At 46.8% G+C, this 24,179-nt stretch overlaps 1 protein-coding gene across 3 annotated transcripts in view; it reads left to right on the forward strand.

The window, feature by feature from the left end:
• ZFPL1 (zinc finger protein like 1) overlaps nucleotides 1-24,179 on the forward strand; it is a 71,637-nt gene that overhangs the window by 16,296 nt on the left and 31,162 nt on the right. The window contains exons 2-5 of one of the 3 annotated variants that reach the window (XM_030217887.1): nucleotides 6,566-6,729; nucleotides 19,121-19,232; nucleotides 19,657-19,850; nucleotides 20,055-20,130. In XM_030217887.1, the coding sequence (XP_030073747.1) occupies nucleotides 6,628-6,729; nucleotides 19,121-19,232; nucleotides 19,657-19,850; nucleotides 20,055-20,130 (484 nt within the window). In that variant the 5' untranslated portion in view covers nucleotides 6,566-6,627. The remainder of the gene's footprint in view (nucleotides 1-6,565; nucleotides 6,730-19,120; nucleotides 19,233-19,656; nucleotides 19,851-20,054; nucleotides 20,131-24,179) is intronic. The other 2 variants (XM_030217888.1, XM_030217889.1) reach the window with 2 other exon arrangements.

A 24,179-nucleotide genomic window follows, 5' to 3' on the forward strand; every position in this document is an offset into this window, starting at 1 on the left:
TGATCAATCCATAGCCCCTCCCAGATATCTGTACTGTTTATATTCTGGTTGAATTTTAGGTTCAAGTTTAGCCTTCAGTTACTTCAGGAGGACTTCGTGTTCAAGTTCTTCTTTCACTTGGATTCTTCAAGAGTTGAGACGACTTTGTGTTACAGTGAGCTGCTGCATTCCTCTCCCCTCCGTTTTACGGGGCTGGATTGAGACATAAATTCTGCCGGCACTCCCTCCCGCTTCGTGCGGCTGTAGGGCAGCTTTGTACCCCTCCCGCTTCGGCGGTGTTAGGGTCAGTCAGCTCCTCCCGCGGTTGCGGTTGCAGGATAAGCCAGATCCCCCCGCATCGGCGGGTGTGGTGTCCCTCCCCCGCTCCGCGGGGATGAGCTGGACGGATTCCCCTCCCCCACTTGTGTGGGGATGAGCTGGGTTAATTCCCCTCCCCCGTTTCGGCGGTGGTGAGCTGGGCAGAGTGTCCCTTCGTGGGTGTAATTCTCTAAGTGCTGAGTCCTGCGGATGGAGCTTTGATATCGACATACTGAGGAGTTTCCGGCAGCACATGACCACATATAGGGAGGCAAAAGTTTGCTCTCTATCTCCACCTGCTGGTAGATGGACACAACCCACCAGTCTATGGATTGATCAGCTATGATTAATGGAAAGAAAATTATCAGGTATGATTATACATAATTTTACCATGTGGCTTACAGAGTGCTGTTATGATGCAGTCATTACATGATCTTAGATACAGTCGATAATAAGCTAAGGTAGGTAATTTAAATGCAGGTGCTAGGTAGATGTTGTGGGAGGTGTTTTAGATGCATCTGAGTACTTTGGGAATAGTTATTGAGGATGTCCTTAGTAGGCTTTGTTGAAGAGATGTGTCTTCAGAGATCTGCGAAAGCTGGTTAGGTTGTCCATTTTTTTCAGGGTCATGGGTAGTGCGTTCCAGATTATGCCCCTCTATGTCATCTTATCCACTTCCCCCAGTTGGAAAAATATCCTGTATTATCTGTCTCTCTAGATGCTGAAAAGGCTTTTGACCGGGTGGAGTGGAAATACTTGTTTAATGTGCTTAAACATTTTGGTTTTCCTGAATTCTTCATACACATGTTGCAATTATTGTATTCATACCCCTCTGCTCAAATTGCAGCTAATGGTCAATTCTCTGCCCCATTCATACTACACAGAGATACCAGGCAAGGATGCCCTATTTCTCCCATTTTGTTTAACCTATCTCTTGAACCTGTTTTGGTGGCTATTCGTAACTCAAAAGATATTACTGGAGTTGCTATGGGCAAAAATGAGTTCAAGCTCTCATCATATGCTGATGATATCATGTTATGTCTTACTAAACCACAGGCATCAATGAAGGCACTTACTCAGCTAATTTCCCAATTCTCTATGTTGTCTGGCTATAAAATTAACTGGGATACAACTGAGTTGATGCCTTTTAAATGATGCCTGTATTCCTTTTACTGTATCTGGTTACTCTCCTAAATGGGTAATCTCTTCTATTAAATATCTGGGTGTTTTTTTTGTTTTTGTTTTACAGAGATTTTCCTACTATTATTAAAATCCATTCTGATAAGATTACGACAAAAATCGAAAATTGCATTTCGTCCTGGTCCTCACTTACTACTACTACTACTACTTAACATTTCTAAAGCGCTACTAGGGTTACGCAGCGCTGTACAATTTAACATGGAAGGACAGTCCCTGCTCAAGGAGCTTACAATCTAAAAAACAGGTGTACAATCTAAAGACAAGTGTACAATCTAAAAGACAGGTGTAGAGTCGATCTGAAAGCGCATACTATATTTCTCGAAAGGTTAGGTGCCGAAAGCAGCATTGAAGAGGTGAGTTTTAAGCAGAGATTTGAAGGTGGGTAGGGAGGGGGCTTGGCGTAGGGGTTGAGGAAGATTGTTCCAGGCATAGGGTGAGGCAAGGCAGAATGAGCGGAGCCTGGAGTTGGCAGTGGTGGAGAAGGGTACAGAAAGGAGGGATTTGTCCTGTGAGCGGAGGTTACGGGTGGGAACATAGGGGGAGATGAGGGTAGAGAGGTAATGAGGAGCCGCAGACCGGGTGCATTTGTAGGTAAGGAGGAGAAGCTTGAATTGTATGCGGTAACTGATCGGAAGCCAGTGAAGTGACTTGAGGAGAGGGGTGATATGAGTATATCGGGTAGACTTGATACTATCAAAATGATGTTAGTACCCAAAATTACATATACTCTGAGCATGATTCCTCTCCTTTTTCCTAGTTCTTGTTATAAAAGACTGGAAAAATTACTCTCTAATTTTTTGTGGAATCTTCGGTCACCCAGAATCTCCTTAGGTAAATTAAAACTACTTAACTCACAAGGTGGGGTAAAATTCCCTGATTTATTAACATATCATAAAGCTTTTATTATTCACAGGGCTTTGAATGGATCACTCCTTTCAATACTTCTTCTCTGCCTAGATGGCTAATTCTTGAACAGTCCATTATAAATCCATTAATACACTGTCATCTAATGGGCATGCACCTTCCTAAAAATATTGCTTCTAATCCCATTATTAACACCACCTACAAATTATTATCCTCTTTTGATAAGCAGCTAAATATACCTTGGTCTGCTACCACACTCATACCTCAATGGAATAATTCTAAATTTATAATTAATAGAAAACAGATTTCCTGGTCACAGTGGCAGCGTATTGGTATATGGAATCTTTGTAATTTCCTTGATTTAAAAAATTATACTTGGAAATCATTTTCTGTTATGAAATCAGAATTCTCTTTATTAGACTCAATTTTATCAATGGTTACAACTTAACTCAATGCTTTAAAAAAGCAATGTACAAAGTCAAAAAATGTTTCACATACCTGAACTTATTGATATATCTAAACGATTCCAACTTACTGGTCATGTGGCATCTCATATATATAAATTTTTCCTTAATAAATCTTCTATTAAATGTAAATGCTGGGAAGAGGATATCCAGCAGCCTATATCAGACAAAGTATGGGAACAGATATGTAATTCACTATTTAAATGTTCTAGATCCTCATCATTAACACAATCTCTTTATTTCTTCATGCATAGGTCCTTCTGGACACCTCTCAAATCACACATGATTGACCCTTCTATCTCAAATTTATATTGGTCTTGCCAATCTCAACAAGGCACTATCAAACATCTTACATTTGACTGCATATATATTAAAAAAATTTGTATGAACATATGGAGGGGCATAATCGAACAGCGCCGGCCATCTATATGGTCAGCCATCTTCGGGGCCGGCTCCGCAAAGGGGCGGGCCATCTTTTCTTTCGATAATATGGTTGGGGCCGGCTAAATCTCAACATTTAGGTCAAATGTTGAGATTGCCGGGTTTACAGATGGCGGGCTTCAAAAAAGTGAAAACAAATCCAAGTGCTCGTCAGGGACGTCCTAAATCAAAACTATTTTTGCTCAGCTTTTTCAGTAGTACCAGTGGGATTTGAACCGGCCACCTCTGGATTACAAGACTGGTGCTCTAACCACTTGGCCACAGTTCCACTTACTTGGATGTCCCTGGAGTGATATGAGTATATCGGTCCAGGCGGAAGATAAGGCGTGCGGCAGAGTTCTGAACGGACTGAAGGGGGAATAGATGGCAAAGTGGGAGGCCAGTGAGGAGTAGGTTGCAGTAGTCAAGGCGAGAGGTAATGATAGGGTGGATGAGAGTTCGGGTGGTGTGCTCAGAGAGGAAAGGGCGAATTTTGCTAATGTTATAGAGGAAGAAGCGACAGGTCTTGGCTATCTGCTGGATATGCGCAGAGAAGGAGCGGGAGGAGTCGAAGATGACTCCGAGGTTGCGGGCAGATGAGACGGGGAAGATGAGGGTGTTATCAACTGAGATAGAGAGTGGAGGAAGAGGAGAAGTGGGTTTTGGAGGGAAGACAATAAGCTCGGTCTTGGCCATGTTCAGTTTCAAGTGGCGGTTGGACATCCAGGCAGCAATGTCGGATAAGCAGGCCGATACTTTGGCCTGGGTTTCCGCAGTGATGTCTGGTGTGGAGAGATAAAGCTGGGTGTCATCAGCATAAAGATGATATTGGAAACCATGAGAGGGGATTAGGGAGCCCAGGGAAGAGGTGTAGATTGAAAAAAGAAGGGGTCCAAGGACAGATCCCTGAGGAACTCCAACAGAGAGCGGGATTGGGGTGGAGGAAGAACCATGAGAGTGTACTCTGAAGGTACGGTGGGAGAGATAAGAGGAGAACCAGGAGAGGACAGAGCCCTGGAACCCAAATGAGGACAGTGTGGCGAGAAGTAAGTTGTGATTGACAGTGTCAAAAGCGGCGGATAAGTCGAGGAGGATGAGGATGGAGTAGTGGCCTTTAGATTTGGCAAGGAACAGGTCATTGCAGACTTTAGATAGTGCCGTTTCTGTCGAGTGTAGGAGGCGAAAGCCACTCTCAGGCACTCACAGACAGCTAAATGCACTGTGATTGGCTGAGAGAGACCTGAAGGGGCATAATCAAAAGAGAGGGACATCCAAGTGAGTGGAGCTGTGGCCAAGTGGTTAGAGTACCGGTCTTGTAGTCCAGAGGTGGCCAGTTCAAATCCCACTGGTACTACTGAAAAAGTCAAGCAAAAATAGTTTTTATTTAGGACGCACGAGCACTTGGATTTTTTTTTTTTTTATTATTTTTTTGGATGGGAGGGGATTGGTGACCACTGGGGGAGTAAGGGGAGGTCATCCCCGATTCCCTCGGATGGTCATTAGGTCAGTTGGGGCTCCTTTTTGAAGTTTGGTCGTGAAAAAAAAGGGACCAAGTAAAGCCGGCGAAATGCTCGTCAAGCCTGGCTTTTTTTTTTTCCATTATCGGGCGAAGCCGGCCATCTCATGAGCACGCCCCCGTCCCGCCTTCACTACCCTATCAACACGCCCCCTTGAAATTTCACCGGCTCCGCAACGGAAAGCAGTTGAAGCCGGCCAAAATCGGCTTTCAATTATACCGATTTGGCCGGTTTCAGGAGATCGCCGGCCATCTTCCGATTTGTGTCGGAAGATGGCCGGCGATCACTTTCGAAAATGAGCTGGATGGTCTTTATTAGTAGATATATTCCATTTTTCTGGTCCAATATTATATAAATATGTGATACTTAAAGCTCAATGTTTTAAAAACACTTTAAATACTAATGAATATGCACTTGTGAATACCATGTTGAATTTTTTTTTTTGTTACATTTGTACCCCGCGCTTTCCCACTTATAGCAGGTTCAATGCGGCTTACATATTATATACAGGTACTTATTTGTACCTGGGGCAATGGAGGGTTAAGTGACTTGCCCAGAGTCACAAGGAGCTGCCCGTGCCTGCAGTGGGAATTGAACCCATTTCTCCAGGACCAAAGTCCACCATGCTAACCACTAGGCCACTCCGCTCTGAGAGTAGTCTTTTCACATTGGAAAATTCTCCACCAAGCTACTTATCAAGAATGGTGGAATCTGTTATTTCAAACTTATAAATATGAAACATATTTTGCTAAAAAATCATCAAATTTTGCTTTGTATAAGGAAAAGTGGTCTCCTTTAATATCTTATTTTCAAGATGTAAAATGAAGTGTTCTTGTATTTATAATTTATAATATATTACATGCATGACTTATAATTTTCCTTTTTTTTTTCCTCTCTTCTCTCTTTCTTTTTATATTTTCCAATGTTAAGTTAAATTATCTAATCCATTTGTTGTTACTCATGTTTCTCTTGTACTGAAATTTACTAAAATTAACAAAAATACTAAGACTAAAAAAGATAAAAATAAGAACCAGTGATGATTTTGAAGAGTAAAATTTGGTGGATAAAAACTAAACATTTCCATCCAATTTCTCCACTGAGGTCCCACAAATTCTTTAAAAACAAATTTTTTTTGTTATAGAATACTAACATTTACATGTGAGACTCTCGTTACAGACATGCATGTAAGTGCTAGTCACGCACCAAGTGGTATTCTATAACTTCTGTGCACAAGTGGCATAGCATGTAACTGCCAGGGGACATTCATAGGGGGAGGGGCATGGGCATGTACAGCATTTATATGCAGAACTTACGTGCTGCTAAAATGTTACATTTAGGTATGCCCACTTATGCCTGCTATTGATATAATGTGAGTGGATGTGCCTAAATGGAGATGTGTTAATGCCAACTTATGCTAGTATTCTATAATGGAAATTACATGCGTAATTACTGTTATAGAATTAACACTTACCCCCTTATTTATAAAACTGTGCTAGCGCCAACAAAGCCCATTCACTTAGAATGGGCTGTGTCAGCATTGCCACGCAGCAACCACTAGCGCGGCTTTGTAAACATGGGGGTTAGTGTGCTAATTTTTGGTGCCTAACTTTTGACACCCTATATAGAATTTCCCCTGTAAGGCTCCCTGGATACTTTTTTTTTTAAACAAGAGTTGCATATTTGGCACGGCACCAAATGTTTAACTCTACTTTGAATATTGACCTGATATATATGACTTTCTTTAGTTGACAACTGTTTAATCAAACCCCTCCACCTGTCTTTTTGTTGCTATTTTGAATGCAGCAGTAGATCATCCTTTGGGCTAATTTTCACCTCGCCTCTTGCTTAGAAGATCCCTGTCAGCCATGGGGCTGTGCAAGTGTCCCAAGAGGAAGGTGACCAATTTGTTCTGCTTCGAGCATCGTGTGAATGTCTGCGAACACTGCTTGGAGGCAAACCATTCCAAAGTGAGTGAGCTTTTCTCCTGCTGTACCTACTTCCTGGCAGATAGATACTATAAATCTTTATTTGATACAAACTGCAGTTTCCTCATCCTCCCAAAATATGCTTAATGCTGGGTTTTTCAAAGGAGTCACTTTTGCAGTGGGAAACTTTCCTAAGTTTTCAGACTAGACCAGTCCAAAAACCTGTGGGGTGTTATGTCCATCATCCAATGGATGGAAACAGAAAAACTAAGTAATTCTGTGTGATTTGCCCCTTAAGGGCACTGTGCAACCATAGAATGTTCAGTATTTCTCTGTCTCCAGTGGATGGCAATGATGTGGATGTGCATTTTCGAACGGGGACGACCATCTCTAAGGGCGCCCATCTGTAAGGACGGCGCCGCGAAGGGGCGGCCCTGACCGTATTATCGAAACAAGATGGGCGTCCATCTTTCGTTTCGATAATACTGTCGGGGATGCCCAAATCTCAACATTTAGGTTGACCTTAGAGATGGTCAACCTAAATGTTGAGATCGCCAACCTTAGAGATGGGCGACCTCGGTTTTCACCGATAATGGAAACCGAGGACGCCCATCTCAAAAATGACCAAATCCAAGGCATTTGGTCGTGGGAGGAGCCAGCATTCGTAGTGCACTGGGCCCCCTCACATGCCAGGACACCAACCGGGCACCCTAGGGGGCACTGCAGTGGACTTCCTAAATTGCTCCCTTCCCTTCTGTACTGGGCTACCGTTAGAAGCAAGATGTTAGCCTTAACAAGTTCAGCTGTAAAAGGGTTCCTCAGCAAACTCTCAGGTCAGAATGCTGATTTTGTTGAGTGTGAAGTCAGTGGCCATTTTGGTTTCCTCTCAGTAATTTCAGACATATTCTTGTGTACTGTGTTGTCCTGAAGTTTTCAATTTGGATGTAGTGGTTCAACCTTTAGCCATCTATTTCAGCATAGCTCAGTATTTTGGCTCAGTACAGACTTGCAATCAAGTCTCTAAGTTCGTAGTTTCTGTGTGCCGAGCTGATCTGGTTTTCATACTCTGTATGCTGTCTGACTTGAGCCTTATAAGTGACTCCTTGGTATACTGGCTCCATTTTGAGGTGCATGGGAGTTGCCATTGTTTGCCAAGTTGTTATAGGTTTTTATTCAGCTTCTCGGTGGTTTTCAAGCCAGGCATTGGCCTAGGCTTCTATATGAATAGTAGACTTCTGAGAGCATGGGCAGCTGGAAACCACCTCTAGAGTTTGGAAGACTGGACAGCTCCTCTGAGATTCAGCCACAGCCTATCTTAATCTTAGTTTAAATTCTGGTGGTTCTCTGTGTTTTATTTTGTAGTGCTTTCCTTTTCTTAAGGTGGCTACCTCTTCCGGGTATCTAGCAACTTGGAAACTTCAGTGGTGTTCGAATCTAAAATATAAGTGCAATTTCATCTTGAAAATATCAGCTATATGACAGACTAAGAGTGACTGGTTAACGATACCCTGAACATATCTGCAGTGTGGCATCTAACAGTGTCTACTATATCACAGCCTGAAAGCATCGGCTGTATTGCACCTTGAAAGTATCTGCTGTATGACAATCTGATATTGTAGGCTGTATTGCAGCCTGAATGTGACTGGTATGTTAGCCTGGAAGTGTTTGTTACGTGGCAGGTTGGAAGTGTTGGCTGTTTTTACAACCTGATTATCTCAGTTGTATTAAATTCTAAAAGTACTGTCTGTTTGACAACATGAGCGTATCAACGATGTCACAACATGGAAGTCTTTGCTATGCTACAGCTTCAAAGTTTCTCCTGCATTTCAGTTTGGGGTCTCTGCTGAATTGCTTCCCAAAACTGTCACCTGTACTGTAGTCTGACAGTATCCTCTATATTGCTGCCAGAAGGTGTCAGCTATAGTGTTGCCAGAAGGGCGCAGCTATATGGTAACCTGAGGGTATCAGATGTGTTGCAGTCTAAGGTTAGCAAATGGTATGGGATTTGCGTTGCAAACCGTACGAGGAGAGACTTGCTGACCTGAACATGTATACCTTGGAGGAAGGGAGAAACAGGGGTGATATGATAACAGACGTTCAAATATGTGAAAGGTATTAATCCGCAAATGAACCTTTTCTGGAGACGGGAAGGTGGTAGAACTAGAGGACATGAATTGAGGTTGAAGGGGGGTAGACTCAGGAATAATGTCAGGAAGTATTTTTTCACGGAGAGGGTGGTGGATATGTGGAATGCCCTCCCGCGGGAGGTGGTGGAGATGAAAACGGTAATGGAATTCAAACATTCAATAAACACAAAGGAATGGTTCCACGGAATCCTGGAGGAGTTTGGTTGGCGACGCCGGTAATTGGGAAACAAAACGGGAGCTGGACAGACTTCTACGGTCTACGCCCTGATCGTGACTGAATAGATAGGGATGGGCTGGAGTGTAAATTTTAAGGGGCTTCAACGTTAGCTTCAGAACTTAGTACAAGAACAATACTGGGTAGACTTCTACGGTCTGTGCCCTGAGAAAGGCAAGGACAAATCAAACTGGTATACATATAAAATGTCACGTACCATGTAAAATGAGTTTATCTTGTTGGGCAGACTGGATGGACCCTATCTTTCTCCGAGGACAAGCAGGCTGCTTGTTCTCACGACTGGGGTTGACGTCCGCGGCAGCCCCCACCAACCGGAAAAAGCTTCGCGGGACGGTCGGCACGCAGGGCACGCCCACCGCGCATGCGCGGCCGTCTTCCCGCCCGTGCGCGACCGCTCCCGCCAGTTACTTTTTTCCCGCGACTGAGAGAGTCGTGTTTTTGCAACTCTCTCGTTTCAGCCGCCGGAATTTTCGACCGCGTTTACGCGGGTCGTCGCTCTTGGCCCTTTTGGCCTCTTCTTCTTTCAGTTTCGTTGTTATCCAAAAAAAAAAAAAAAAAAAAAGAATTTTGCGCGTGTGGAGCACGCGCTCCTCCTTTTTCCCTCGCTTTCTAGCGGGGACGCCTCGTTGCGGCCTAGTGGCCGCTCGGTCGGTTTCAATTTTCGTGGTGTGATTTTAGCCACCATTGCCGACTTTGACTTCGCCGACGCGATTTTTCCGTCGATGTCCTCGAAGGTCCCGAGTGGATTTAAAAAGTGTGGTCGCTGCGGCCGGCCGATCTCGCAGACCGACACCCACGCTTGGTGCCTCCAGTGCCTCGGGCCGGAGCACAATCTCAAGTCGTGTGCTTTGTGTCTCGGTCTCCGGAAACGGACTCAGGTTGCGAGGCAAGTTCTGCGGGACCGTCTTTTTGGAACTTGCGCCGGCCCCTCGACGTCGACCTCGACGGCATCGGTATCGAAGGCCGGTTCTTCGGTACCGGTATCGATGCCCGAGACATCGGCACCGATGGCAGCGACCCCAGGAGAACAGGTCCCGTCGGCCCGCCGGTCCGCCGGCGAGAGTGGGGTAGAGAGACCGCGTGGGCAGTCGGCCCCGGTCACTCCCTCAACTCGTGAGCCACGGGACCGAACCCTGTCGGACCCGGTACCTCGAGACCGAGGGGGATCGACCTCCTCCTCCTCCATGCCCTCCGGCACCGGTGACGTGCACCGGAAGAAGGACAAGAAGCGCCGTCACCGGGAGCCCTCGGTGCCTGAGGAGGTGTCGACGCCGAAGCGTCATCACAGAGAGGAGAGATCTCCGTCGGTGGTGGAGGTACCGACGCGTCGGGGTTCCGGCACCTCGGTGCCGTCTCCTGGCCCCCAGCAGCTTCTGGCACCGACACCCTTGCCGGCCCCACCGCCTTTCTCGGCAGCGGGCCTGGACGAGTGCCTCAGAGCCATCCTTCCGGGGCTCCTGGAAGGGCTGATGCGCCAGGCTGTGCCGGCGCCGGGGGTGCTTGCGCCCTCGGCGCCGATGACTGTGGCGCCGGCGAGCTCTAGCCCGGCGCCGGGGCAGTCGACACCGCCGCCGCTTGCGGTGCCGGTCTCGACAGCCACGCAGGTGGAGTCCCCGTCGACGTCGATGGAGGGAGCTCCGTCCCCGCCGGCGCGGGAGTCCACCGCTCGACGACACCGAGGCCTCGGTGCCTCGACGTCGAGCCGGGCCCGGTACCGGACTCAGCTACATGAGCTAATGTCCGATACCGAGGATGAGGACTCGTGGGGGGAAGAGGAGGACCCGAGATATTTCTCCTCAGAGGAGTCTACGGGCCTTCCCTCGGACCCCACGCCGTCACCGGAGAGGAAGCTCTCACCTCCTGAGAGTCTCTCCTTTGCCTCCTTTGTGCGGGATATGTCTATAAGCATTCCCTTTCCCGTGGTCTCTGTGGAAGAGCCGAGGGCCGAGATGCTCGAGGTCCTCGACTATCCATCACCACCTAGAGAGTCCTCCACGGTACCGCTGCACAATGTCCTGAAGGAGACGCTGCTCCGGAACTGGGTGCGACCATTAACTAATCCCACCATTCCCAAGAAAGCAGAGTCCCAGTACAGGATCCACTCTGACCCAGAGCTCATGCGGCCCCAGTTGCCCCATGACTCAGCGGTCGTGGATTCTGCTCTCAAGAGGGCACGGAGTTCGAGGGATACCGCCTCGGCGCCCCCGGGGCGGGAGTCTCGCACTCTGGACTCATTTGGGAGGAAGGCCTACCAGTCCTCCATGCTCGTGACCCGCATCCAATCGTACCTGCTCTATATGAGCATCCACATGCGGACCAATGTGCAACAGCTGGCGGACCTGGTCGATAAGCTCCCGCCGGAGCAGTCCAGGCCTTATCAGGAGGTGGTCAGGCAGCTGAAGGCGTGCAGAAAGTTCCTGTCCAGGGGGATTTTTGACACCTGTGACGTGGCATCTCGTGCTGCGGCCCAAGGTATAGTGATGCGCAGGCTCTCATGGCTGCGTGCCTCTGACCTGGACAACCGCACCCAGCAGAGACTGGCCGACGTCCCTTGCCGGGGGGATAACATTTTCGGTGAGAAGGTCGAGCAGATGGTGGACCAACTGCATCAGCGGGAAACCGCTCTCGACAAGCTCTCCCACCGGGCGCCTTCAGCACCCGCCCCCACGGGTGGGCGTTTTTCCCGGGCACGGCAGGCTGCACCCTATTCTTTTGCAAAGCGTAGGTACAACCAGCCGGCCCGAAGGCCTCGTCAGGCACAGGGACAGCCCCAGCGCGCTCGTTCTCGTCAACAGCGTGCGCCTAAGCAGCCCCCTGCGCCTCCACAGCAAAAGCCGGGGACGGGCTTTTGACTGGATCCACGGGAACATAGCCGCCCTACAAGTGTCCGTACCGGACGATCTGCCGGTCGGAGGGAGGTTAAATTTTTTCACCAAAGGTGGCCTCTCATAACCTCCGACCAGTGGGTTCTCCAAATAGTGCGGTGCGGATACGCCCTGAATTTGGCCTCCCTGCCTCCAAATTGTCCTCCAGGAGCTCAGTCTTTCAGCTCCCATCACAAGCAGGTACTTGCAGAGGAACTCTCCACCCTTCTCAGCGCCAATGCGGTCGAGCCCGTACCACCCGGGCAGGAAGGGCAGGGATTCTATTCCAGGTACTTCCTTGTGGAAAAGAAAACAGGGGGGATGCGTCCCATCCTAGACCTGAGAGGCCTGAACAAATTCCTGGTCAAAGAAAAGTTCAGGATGCTTTCCTTGGGCACCCTTCTGCCAATGATTCAGAAAAACGATTGGCTATGTTCCCTGGATTTAAAGGACGCATACACTCACATCCCGATACTGCCAGCTCACAGACAGTATCTCAGATTCCGCCTGGGCGCACGGCACTTTCAGTATTGTGTGCTGCCCTTTGGGCTCGCCTCTGCCCCACGAGTGTTTACAAAGTGCCTCGTGGTGGTAGCGGCCTACCTACGCAGGCTGGGAGTGCACGTGTTCCCATATCTCGACGATTGGCTGGTCAAGAACACCTCGGAGGCAGGAGCCCTCCGGTCCATGCAGTGCACTATTCAACTTCTGGAGCTGCTGGGGTTTGTGATAAATTACCCAAAGTCCCATCTCCAGCCAACTCAGTCTCTGGAATTCATAGGAGCGCTGCTGAATTCCCAGACGGCTCAGGCCTACCTTCCCGAAGCGAGGGCCACCAATCTCTTGGCCCTGGCTTCGCAGACCAGAGCGTCTCAGCAGATCACAGCTCGGCAGATGTTGAGACTTCTGGGTCATATGGCCTCCACAGTTCATGTGACTCCCATGGCCCGTCTTCACATGAGATCTGCTCAATGGACCCTAGCTTCCCAGTGGTTCCAAGCCACCGGGAATCTAGAAGATGTCATCCGCCTCTCCACCAGTTGTCGCACTTCACTGCTCTGGTGGACCATCCGGACCAATTTGACCCTGGGACGTCCATTCCAAGTTCCGCAGCCCACGAAAGTGCTGACGACGGATGCATCTCGCCTGGGGTGGGGAGCCCATGTCGATGGGCTCCACACTCAGGGTCTGTGGTCCCTCCAGGAAAAGGATCTGCAGATCAACCTCCTGGAGCTCCGAGCGATCTGGAACGCACTGAAGGCTTTCAGAGATCGGCTGTCCTGTCAAATTATCCAAATTCGGACAGACAATCAGGTTGCAATGTATTACGTCAACAAGCAGGGGGGCACCGGATCTCGCCCCCTGTGCCAGGAGGCCGTCGGGATGTGGCGTTGGGCGTGTCGGTTCGGCATGCTCCTCCAAGCCACATACCTGGCAGGCGTAAACAACAGTCTGGCCGACAGACTGAGCAGAGTCATGCAACCGCACGAGTGGTCGCTCCATGCCAGAGTGGTACGCAAGATCTTCCGAGCGTGGGGCACCCCCTCGGTGGACCTTTTCGCCTCTCAGACCAACCACAAGCTGCCTCTGTTCTGTTCCAGACTTCAGGCACACGGCAGGCTAGCGTCGGATGCCTTTCTCCTCCATTGGGGGACCGGCCTCCTGTATGCTTATCCTCCCATACCTTTGGTGGGGAAGACCTTACTGAAGCTCAAGCAAGACCGCGGCACCATGATTCTGATAGCGCCCTTTTGGCCCCGTCAGATCTGGTTCCCTCTTCTTCTGGAGTTGTCCTCCGAAGAACCGTGGAGATTGGAGTGTTTTCCGACTCTCATTTCGCAGAACGACGGAGCGTTGCTGCACCCCAACCTTCAGTCTCTGGCTCTCACGGCCTGGATGTTGAGGGCGTAGACTTCACTGCGTTGGGTCTGTCTGAGGGTGTCTCCCGGGTCTTGCTTGCCTCTAGGAAGGATTCCACTAAAAAGAGTTACTTTTTCAAGTGGAGGAGGTTTGTCGTGTGGTGTGAGAGCATGGCCCTAGAACCTCGTTCTTGCCCTGCACAGAACCTGCTTGAATACCTTCTGCACTTATCAGAGTCTGGCCTCAAGACCAACTCAGTAAGGAATCACCTTAGTGCGATTAGTGCTTACCATTATCGTGTGGAAGGTAAAGCCATCTCTGGAGAGCCTTTAGTCGTTCGATTCATGAGAGGCTTGCTTTTGTCAAAGCCCCCTATCAAGCCTCCTACTGTGTCATGGGATCTCAACGTCGTCCTCACCCAGCTGATGAAACCTCCTTTTGAGCCACTGAATACATGCCATCTGAAGTACTTGACCTGGAAGGTCATTTTCCTGGTGGCAGTTACTTCAGCTCGTAGGGTCAGTGAGCTTCAAGCCCTAGTAGCTCATGCTCCATATACCAAATTTCATCACAACAGAGTAGTGCTCCGCACTCACCCAAAGTTCCTGCCGAAGGTGGTGTCGGAGTTCCATCTTAACCAGTCAATTGTCTTGCCAACATTCTTCCCCAGGCCGCATACCCGCCCTGCTGAACGTCAGTTGCACACATTGGACTGCAAGAGAGCATTGGCCTTCTACTTGGAGCGGACACAGCCCCACAGACAGTCCGCTCAATTGTTTATTTCTTTCGACCCTAACAGGCTAGGGGTCGCTGTCGGGAAACGCACCATCTCTAATTGGCTAGCAGATTGCATTTCCTTCACTTACGCCCAGGCTGGGCTGACTCTTGAGGGTCATGTCACGGCTCATAGTGTCAGAGCCATGGCAGCGTCGGTGGCCCACTTGAAGTCAGCCACTATTGAAGAGATCTGCAAGGCTGCGACGTGGTCATCTGTCCACACATTCACATCTCATTACTGCCTCCAGCAGGATACCCGACGCGACAGTCGGTTCGGGCAGTCGGTGCTGCAGAATCTGTTTGGGGTGTAAATCCAACTCCACCCTCCAGGACCCGAATTTATTCTGGTCAGGCTGCACTCTCAGTTAGTTGTTCTTCGTAGGTCAATTTCTGTTGTACCCTCGCCGTTGCGAGGTTCAATTGACCTGGGTTATTGTTTTGAGTGAGCCTGAGAGCTAGGGATACCCCAGTCGTGAGAACAAGCAGCCTGCTTGTCCTCGGAGAAAGGGTATGATACATACCTGTAGCAGTTGTTCTCCGAGGACAGCAGGCTGATTGTTCTCACCTTCCCTCCCTCCTCCCCTTTGGAGTTGTGTTTCATACTTTATTGCTTGTCATTCAACTGGCGGGAGCGGTCGCGCACGGGCGGGAAGACGGCCGCGCATGCGCGGTGGGCGTGCCCTGCGTGCCGACCGTCCCGCGAAGCTTTTTCCGGTTGGTGGGGGCTGCCGCGGACGTCAACCCCAGTCGTGAGAACAATCAGCCTGCTGTCCTCGGAGAACAACTGCTACAGGTATGTATCATACCCTTTATCTGCCGTCATTTACTATGTTACTATGTAAAACTATACTCTAAGATATTGGCTAATAGACTCTCGCAGGTACTCCCGGATCTAATCTCAGCACCACATGTGGGATTTGTCAAGGGGAGATCTGCAACTTGGAATCTACAAGCGATTTTGGCTTCACTGGAGGTGATAGAGAGGCTACGGAGGCCCTCACTGTTAATTAGTTTTGATGCAGAGAAGGCTTTCGACCGTGTGGTTTGGCCCTTTCTGTTTGCAGTTATGAAAAAGGTGGGCATAGAGGGCTTCTTTGGGGATGCAGTGAGGGCTCTGTATTCGGATCCTCGGGCTTTTCTTTGAATTAATGGGGAGAGATCTGAAGCATTTACTACACAACCAGGCACGAGGCAGGGGTGCCAACTGTCCCCATTATTGTTTGTATTGGCATTAGACCCCCTTTTGCGAGAGATCGGATCGCACCCGGAGATTGTGGGAGTCCCAATTGGGAATTCCACTTTTACGCTTTCAGCCTATGCAGACGACTTGCTGGTACATATCACCAATCCTCTGAGTTCCTTGCAGGCGTTAGTTGTTTCAGGAATACGGGGGCTTTGCTGGGTTTAAGTTAAATTTCTTTAAGATGTTAGCTTTGGCCTCGGTGGAGCATTTGAAGCGGGATTGGGGGGGGGGGGCGAATTTCCTGTTCCAGTGGGCACAGGAGTCCTTTTTATATCTAGGAGTAAAGCTGACTATGAAGCCGCCTTGTTGTATCAGGTTAATATTTCCTGCCTGTTGGAGGGCACCCTTGCACATCTAGATAGGTGGAGATCTTTGCTCCTATTCTTACACGGCAGAATTCATTTGTTTCGGATGATTGAGTTCCCGAGGTGGCTATATGTTTTGCAGATGCTCCCCTTACGGGTATTTAAAAAAGATTGGCATACACTATATAAGCATTTGCAGAAATTTATTTGGGGGGGGGGGGGGGCAGGAAACCGAAGCTAGCGATTCAGCTGCTGATGGGACTGTGGAGGGAAGGAGGGATGGATATTCCTAATTTACGTAGATATGATCAGGCCTGTTTGTGGCGGCATTTGGGTGATTGGTTCTTGGAAAGACAAGATTACACTCCTAGACAGTTAGAATGGGATTATTTTAGTCCCTGTCATCCTCATTATTTACTGCAGGCTTCGAGACGGGATGTCCCAGCTCATTTTCGAGGCAGTATATTGTTGAGGCCTCTGAGGGAGCTCTGGAGAGATATGACTAGATGTTGGGGTGTGGAGTCTGAAACTTCGGATCTGCTACCTCTTCAGGGCAACTTAAAATTTTCTCCAGGATCGGAAAGTCCGTTTTTCGGAGATGGGCAGCTATGGGAATAACAAGACTAGAGCGTGTTTTATCAGCTAAGGGGGCAATGTTGAACTTAGGGGCCTTGGGGGCTGGCTTTGACTTTAATAATGCTTTTGCGTATAATCAATTGAAACATTATATTCTTACGAGGGGAGGCTTTGGGAGCACGACTTGAACGTCGCCTGAGACATTTTTTTGAGCAACTTCCGGGAGAAAGACTTTCGACCTCTGGTTTGTATAGGACACTTACAAAGATGGGACCTAGGAAAGATAAGGCTAGAATTGTGGTCCAATGGGCACAAGACCTTGGGTTACCTAATCTGGTTATAGATTTGGATAAATTAATGTCTCAAATTTTGTGCTTGAGGTGTGAAAGAGAGGTGGGCTCTTTTTTTCACTCTCTTTGGGAGTGCTCGAGGGTCCAGAGGTTTTGGTTGTCTCTGTTTCAATATTTGAAGACCCTTTTTTTTTTTTTTGTTACATTTGTACCCCGCGCTTTCCCACTCATGGCAGGCTCGATGCGGCAGGCGATGGAGGGTTAAGTGACTTGCCCAGAGTCACAAGGAGCTGCCTGTCCCGGGAATCGAACTCAGTTCCCCAGGACCAAAGTCCACCACCCTAACCACTAGGCCACTCCTCCACTCCTCTTTCCCCACTGGGGGTATTATTAGATAAATATGAATCATTTCATCTGGGTCGGAGGGGAGCCCATCTTTTAATACGTAAGGCCTGCTTGATAGGAAAATGGGTGATAATGTGTTCATGGAAGGGAGACTCAGGGCCCGAATACTGGCATTGGCATAATAAATTTCATGAATTACTGTTGTGGGAATGCCGGATGGTGAGATTTTCTCCCCGCAGACGTCGTCAGTTTTTGGATACGTGGGAGCCATACATACAGGGCTCGTAGTTTTATTTTAAATACATTTCCTTCTTAAAGTGTTTTTTTTTTTTTTAATTATAGATAATGTAGCTTAATGGAAGTCTTGATCTGGTGGGGGAGGAATCATCGGATTGTTTTAATAAGTAATTTTCGCTGATTTGAATATTATAGTTCTGTAGATAGATATGGACAGTAGCAGTATAGAAGGGTAGGTTGGTTGTGGGAGGGGGAAGTGGGGGAGAAAAGTAAAACTTGGTGATATGTTTATCAACATGTTTGCAGTGGATTGACATTGTAATAAATTTACTATATATTGAGCTTCATAGATGTATACCTTTTTGAATCACCAATAAAAATTGCTAAGCATAATAATTGTCTTCAAGATTCCAGTCTGCAGACAGAAGTGTTCACGATCAGGTTTGGGTGACACAAAGGGCATAGTCTTGGCCCATAGTATTCTGAAATTATTTGCAGCTCTGTTAGTGTTTTAGGCTTTCTGCCTTCATCTGATAAAGAGATATGGAAAGCTTCCTATTCTTCTGCTACTTCATCCATCTACCGGGCTCCAGGCCAGACTACTAATTTTCAAGCATTTTTCTGCTATTTCTTCTCTTTGTAAGTGTTCCTCTGCTACTAATCCTTGATTTTCCAAGTCATGCTGTAAGGGCAACCTCCATTTTTGTGTCCTGTTTTGGATCTAGGTTCTTCTTTAGCATCCAGCTTGTTTGGATCTCTGTTGTACATCCAGCCTTCCTGGCCTTCTGTTTGACTGTATTTAGTCATAGCCTTTAGATCCCACCCTGTTTTGCTACGTCTCACAGGTTCTGACTTGGTCTGGTATGGACGCTAAGGAAGGAGAAATTATGTCTTATCTGATAAATTTCTTTTCTTAAGTCCTACCAGACCAGTTTAGAAACCCTCCCTAGTATAATATTGAAGCTGTTTCCATTCTTGCCATGTCACAATTCACTGTGCTTCTATTTTGAGATTCCTCTGCCTTGTCTCATTGCTTTTCAAACAGCTCTGAATATTTATTATTTATTTGTTTATAACATTTGTATCCCACAATATAGTTGAAGAACTCTGTCAGTAAAGTACAATAGCTTCTGATACAGTTGGAGAACTGTGGATGGGTGGAGTATAATAGCGCTGGTTGGTATGGGTTATGGATAAATGCATCATTTGACCTGGAGTATGTACATGATCTCCATTGCTTAGTCATTCAAAATACTGAACATTCTATGGCTACACAATGCCCTTAAGGGGCAAATCATACAGAACTACTTTACTTTCTCTGCTTCCAACATCTGGTTGACTGCCACAACACCCTACAGGTTCTGAACTGGTCTGGTAGGACTAAAGGAAAGAAAATTATCAGGTAAGACATCATTTCTCCCTCTTTCTTAGAACATTGTTTGCTGTTCTGCATGGTGTGCTGCACCTTCCTTGTTCCCCTAGAATATCTGCTTCTGAGATTGCTCTTTATCCCTAGTGAAACCTCCTAATTCTTCCCCACTTTCTTCCTTTCAGTGTATCGTCCAGTCTTATCTCCAGTGGCTTCAGGACAGTGATTATAACCCCAACTGCCGATTATGCAACACCCTCCTTTCCACCAAAGAGACAGTCCGACTGGTGTGCTACGGTAAGCTGTAGGCCTCATTTTCTCTCTACTTTGCAGTGTCTTTATGAGGTAAATAAGGGAGAAATTCTACTTGTTAGCTGGACAACATGTGCAGTTAATTTTCGGATTCTCCAGTTTTCTTGCTTCTACTGTGTCGGTCTTTCTTTGGCAGGTTCTTGGCATGTATATTTGATAGCTGTTGTAGCTCTCATGTCCTGGATAGTATTTGCTCTTTGAAAGTATCTTTATCATGGCTTTTTCTTTAGACTTGTTGAATTAAGTTGGTATCATTTAGTTTCCCCTTTGTATCTTCTTTTCTTCTTTCTCTCTTCCCCCCCCCCCCCCCCCCCCCCACACACCCAAATTGAGTGAGCAGAGGTGCTCTGCTTAGTGTGTTTTCTACAGAGGGGACTTCACTCTTTCCTTGTTTTTCTTTCCATTCTAGATGTGTTTCATTGGTCCTGTCTGAATGAGATGGCAAATCAGCTGCCAAGGAACACAGCCCCGGCTGGTTACCAGTGTCCCACCTGCCAGGGTCCCATCTTTCCCCCAGCCAACCTGGTCAGTGCTGTGGCGTCGTCCCTCCGAGACAAATTGGCCACTGTCAACTGGGCTCGAGCTGGTCTTGGGCTCCCCCTAGTGAGTTATTTCCCAGAAGTTCCTTGAAAGTGATTTAAAGGAGAATGTTTTTCATGAACTATAATCATATTGTTTTCTCAGGATAGAATCCATGTATGTAGTGTTACTGGAGACCTGCCATTCCATTTCATGTGAAGTGTTTATTTCAGAAGCTCTGATTCTTAAACATTGACAATCATATCTCTGTCTTTTACTGCCCATCAGATTGAAGAGGCTGAAACCATCCAGGATCCAGAGCCACAGGATACCACAGACTACACAGACTGGTCCAGTTTTAACAGTAAGTGTACTATGTCCAAAGGCTGCTCTTCTGCTGCATGTTATGGATGATGTGTATTATTGGTGGGATAAAGGAAATAGTCATTTTGATTTCCATTGATCTTAGTACATCATTTGATATGGTGGAGGTTTCTTCATTGTTAGAATGCTATGAACAGATTGGATTGACAGGAACTATAGTGAGGTAGTTGCAGTTTTTTATGCAGGAACAATTCTATAGGGTTCAATTTGGTGATGGTTGGTCCCAGAAGAAGTTACTGAGTTGGGGAGTCCCCACATGCTTTTCCCTTTTCTCTGTTATTGTTTAACATTTATATGTCTCTGCCGAGGGCCTTGGTAAGGAGTTGTGGGTTGTCCTTTTATGTGTATGCTGACAACATACATCATCTATTGCCCGTGTAAGAGGACAGGGCTGTGCAACAGGAGATGACTCTGACTGTATGTGTAAAATGAGGGCATGGTTGTTGTCTAGTGGTATGATAGGGAATGTCTCCAAATTGGCTGTTTCATGTTTTGAAGACCTTGCTTAGTCATCACTACAACTTCAGGCAGTAATTGGTATTGATGCCTTGCCTTAAGAGAATCTGGTTAAGGTGCTGGGTGTAGTTCTGGAAGAGAATGGGGTACGACATGGTCAGATATCCCAAGTTTTATGACTTTTATTTTAAATTTAAACTGGTGTGAAAATTGCATCCATATTTAGGAGGAAGCATTTCATTCAGTTGTACAACAAGCGATGGGCAGCGTGTTAGATTATTGTAATGTGATATATGTTGGTCTCCCAAATCGTGAGTTTAGAGGATGGGATTTGATACACTGTTTTTTTCTGTGGTTACAATCAAAGCAATTTACATATTATATAAAGCAGGGCTACTCAGTTCTGTTCCTTGAGATCCATAGGCAGCCAGATTTTTATAATAACCTCAATGCATTTGCATGAGAGAGATTTGCATGAGAGGCAGTGCTTGCAAATCTCTTATGCATATTCATTGTGTATATTCTGAAAACATGGCCTGCCTATGGACCTTGAGGACTTGGAACTGAGTAGCCCTGGTATACAGGTATTTATTTGTATCTGGGGCAATGGAGGCTTGAATGACTTGCCCAGAGTCACATGGAGTTGCAGTGGGAACTGAACTTTAGGTTGCACAAAATATGTTATCAAGATTTCCTTGCTATAAAATCAAGGAAAGAGAAAAGCCTTCATGCCCACTCTGAAATCACAACAATGAGGCTTCTTCCATCAAAGTATTAGGCAACTTGTTCCACTCTACTGCAGCCCTCATCTATAAGGCTTCCAATATTTCTTACTCACTACCTCTTTACCAGGGTATACTAGAAGACTCTTGTGAGAAAATTGAAGAGGTGTTCTGGAACTTATTGTAATAATCGTGAACACAGTGTTTTAGGGGCCCCATTAAGTAAATGTTTAAAAGCTATTACTAATAATTTAAACAGACTTCATTCCCTTAAAGGCAGCCAGTGTATAATACCACGGGGACACACTACTCCTTGGGGATAATGACATTTAAATGCCATTTTCATTTTGTTCGATAGAGTGCTGTTTCCAGTCATCTGTACTCTGATAGTAAGCTTTGATTATTGAAAAAGCTTTTGATTTTGAGTATGTACTCAGACGCTTTGGGCTTCACAGTCCCATTTTAAATATGATTCAAATTTTATATCAAAACCCGTGGGCCCAGGCTTTGATTAACAATGTTCTGTCTGCTCGTTTTGAGATTTCTTGAGGCACGAGATAGGGGTGCCCCTTGTCCCTTATTCTTTTTGTTTTATGTATGGAAGCCCCTAGCTGAAAAACTTAGATGTGACCCTGGAGTCTGTGGGCTTCCCGTTGGAGCTGGGGAATTTTAGGTTGCGTTATTTGCGGGTGATCTTGCAGCTAATCCACCAACACTTACCCTGTGGAGCAAACAGATGTACAAGCTCTTGCAGATGGAGCATTTATCAGTGGACTCCAGGAGCATGAAAACAAGAGGAGATTCCTTCACCTCTGGTCTCCATACGTTAATACTTTAGCGCCATGAGTATGCTCAGCGCTGTTAAATACTGTAGCCCACTCTCAAGTTATTCCCTGGTGATTTCAAGGACACTGGGGCTACACTCCCAGGGGTCCCACAGTTCCTAGAAAGCACTCATAGACCCAAAACACAAAAAACAGGATTCAGTCCGAGGCATCAGATCTAATAAACTAATGGGTTTATTATCACAGAAGTAGAACAGTGAATGATATAAAAAAAGGTGGGAAAACAACAAGCAATAACAGGTAACTGAATAAAGCAGACCTGCCAAGTCTCCCGCATTCAGTGGGAGACTCCTGCTTTGTTAGGTCATCTCTTGCACTCCCACCAAAGCGGGAAAGTCTCCTGCTGACACCGTTGGCAGCTCCCCTTCCACCCGATATTCTTTTTCTGGCCACTGCTGCTTCTCCTGTTCAGCAGCCGCGACCAAAAATAAAAATAAAAAAAGCAAGCGTGGGGCCGCAGCAGCCTTTGGGCATGGGCTGTCGGCTCTGCAGCCGCTACTCGCTCCTCTCTCTGCCCCTGGAGGAGCAGGAAGTTAACATTGACTTCCTACTCCGCTCCGGGGACAGAGAGAGGAGTGTTACAGAGAGAAAGGGGAGAGACTGGAAGGATGTGGAGAGAGAGGGGACACTGAACAGAAAAGGGTAGAGAGATAGAGACATTGGATAGAAGGAGGGGGAGAGAGAGAGAGACACTAGTGGAAGGATCAGGAAAGAGGGAAGATGCCGGATGGAAGGGTAGGGAAAAATGAGAGGAGACGCTGGATGGAGGGATGCAGAAAGAAAGAGGGGAGACTGGAAGGATGGGGAGAGAAAGAGGGGAGCTGCTGGATGGAAAGTGTGGGGGGGGGGAGGACAGAGTAGTGGGCGAGGAAAAGATGAAAAGCCATAGGTAGATGAAGTAAAAAGAAGAAAATTAAAGAATGGGTAGTAAGAATGAATTAAATCTGGATAGAGAGAGAGGCAGAAAAATATTGAAGAAAACAAAGAAAAAGGAGAGAAAATGGCAAATGGACAAGAAACCCTGGCAAGAGAGTTAAGAGAAGACGAAGGAAAGCAGAATCAAGAGACTGGGAGCAACACAATTAGAAAAAGTAAATGGCCAGACAACAAAGGTAAAGAAAATAATTTTAGATTTAGGATAAAGTAATGTGGTAGCTGTGTTAATAACATTTAATAAATGTAAGTAAACCACAAAATATAAAATAAGGTGATACCTTCACTGATTTTAAAACATTTTTGATTAGCTTTCAGAGACCAACACTTCCTGCCTCAGGTCAGGAGAGGATACCATAACAGCATTATACTGACCTGAGGCAGGAAGTTTTGGCCCCTGAAAGCTAATTGAAAAGGGTATTAGGCTATTAAATAAAATTTTCTGAAATGGCAGTGGGTTGGGGTGTGCCAGGGGGAGGGGCCATGCATAGTAGGTGGAGCAAATACAAAGTGGGGTGGGGCTGGGGGCATGTACTAAAATCTCCCTCAAAAATTGGGACCCCTTGGCAGCTCTGATATGGATCAATATTAAAACTATCTAAACACTTTGTCACTACCTGGGTAGCACCTGGGGAGTTTTAGGAAAATAACTGCTTACGTTCTTGAACAGAGCCTCAGGGCAGAGATGTTTACCTTTCTGAGACTGGGGAAAATCCAGTACAGTGCACTTCATTTAAGTGCACGTCGGATAAGCACATGCTCTGTTTAACTGCATGCCGTACTTTGGTCTCGTTTTTGGCGCCATGAATTTCTAAGGGGACAAACTTCGGTTTAGCGCACCACTGATAAGTGCAGGATTCGCTTATATGCATGGTTTAAGACTGCTCCTCTGCAGGAAAGACTCCGCATAAGCGCATACGGAATATAGAAGCCGATTGGTGCGTGACAAAGGGGTGGTAAATTTGAAATCTCATTGGTTAACTGCCACAAGCAGAATAAGCGAAAGAATGTTGTTAGAGTGTACACTGGAGTAGTCGTCGCGCAACTGTAAGACTTTAGCACTGGCTGAACGA

This window comes from Microcaecilia unicolor, chromosome 11 (assembly GCF_901765095.1).
Source record: "Microcaecilia unicolor chromosome 11, aMicUni1.1, whole genome shotgun sequence".
In the NCBI taxonomy this organism is placed as follows: domain Eukaryota; kingdom Metazoa; phylum Chordata; class Amphibia; order Gymnophiona; family Siphonopidae; genus Microcaecilia; species Microcaecilia unicolor.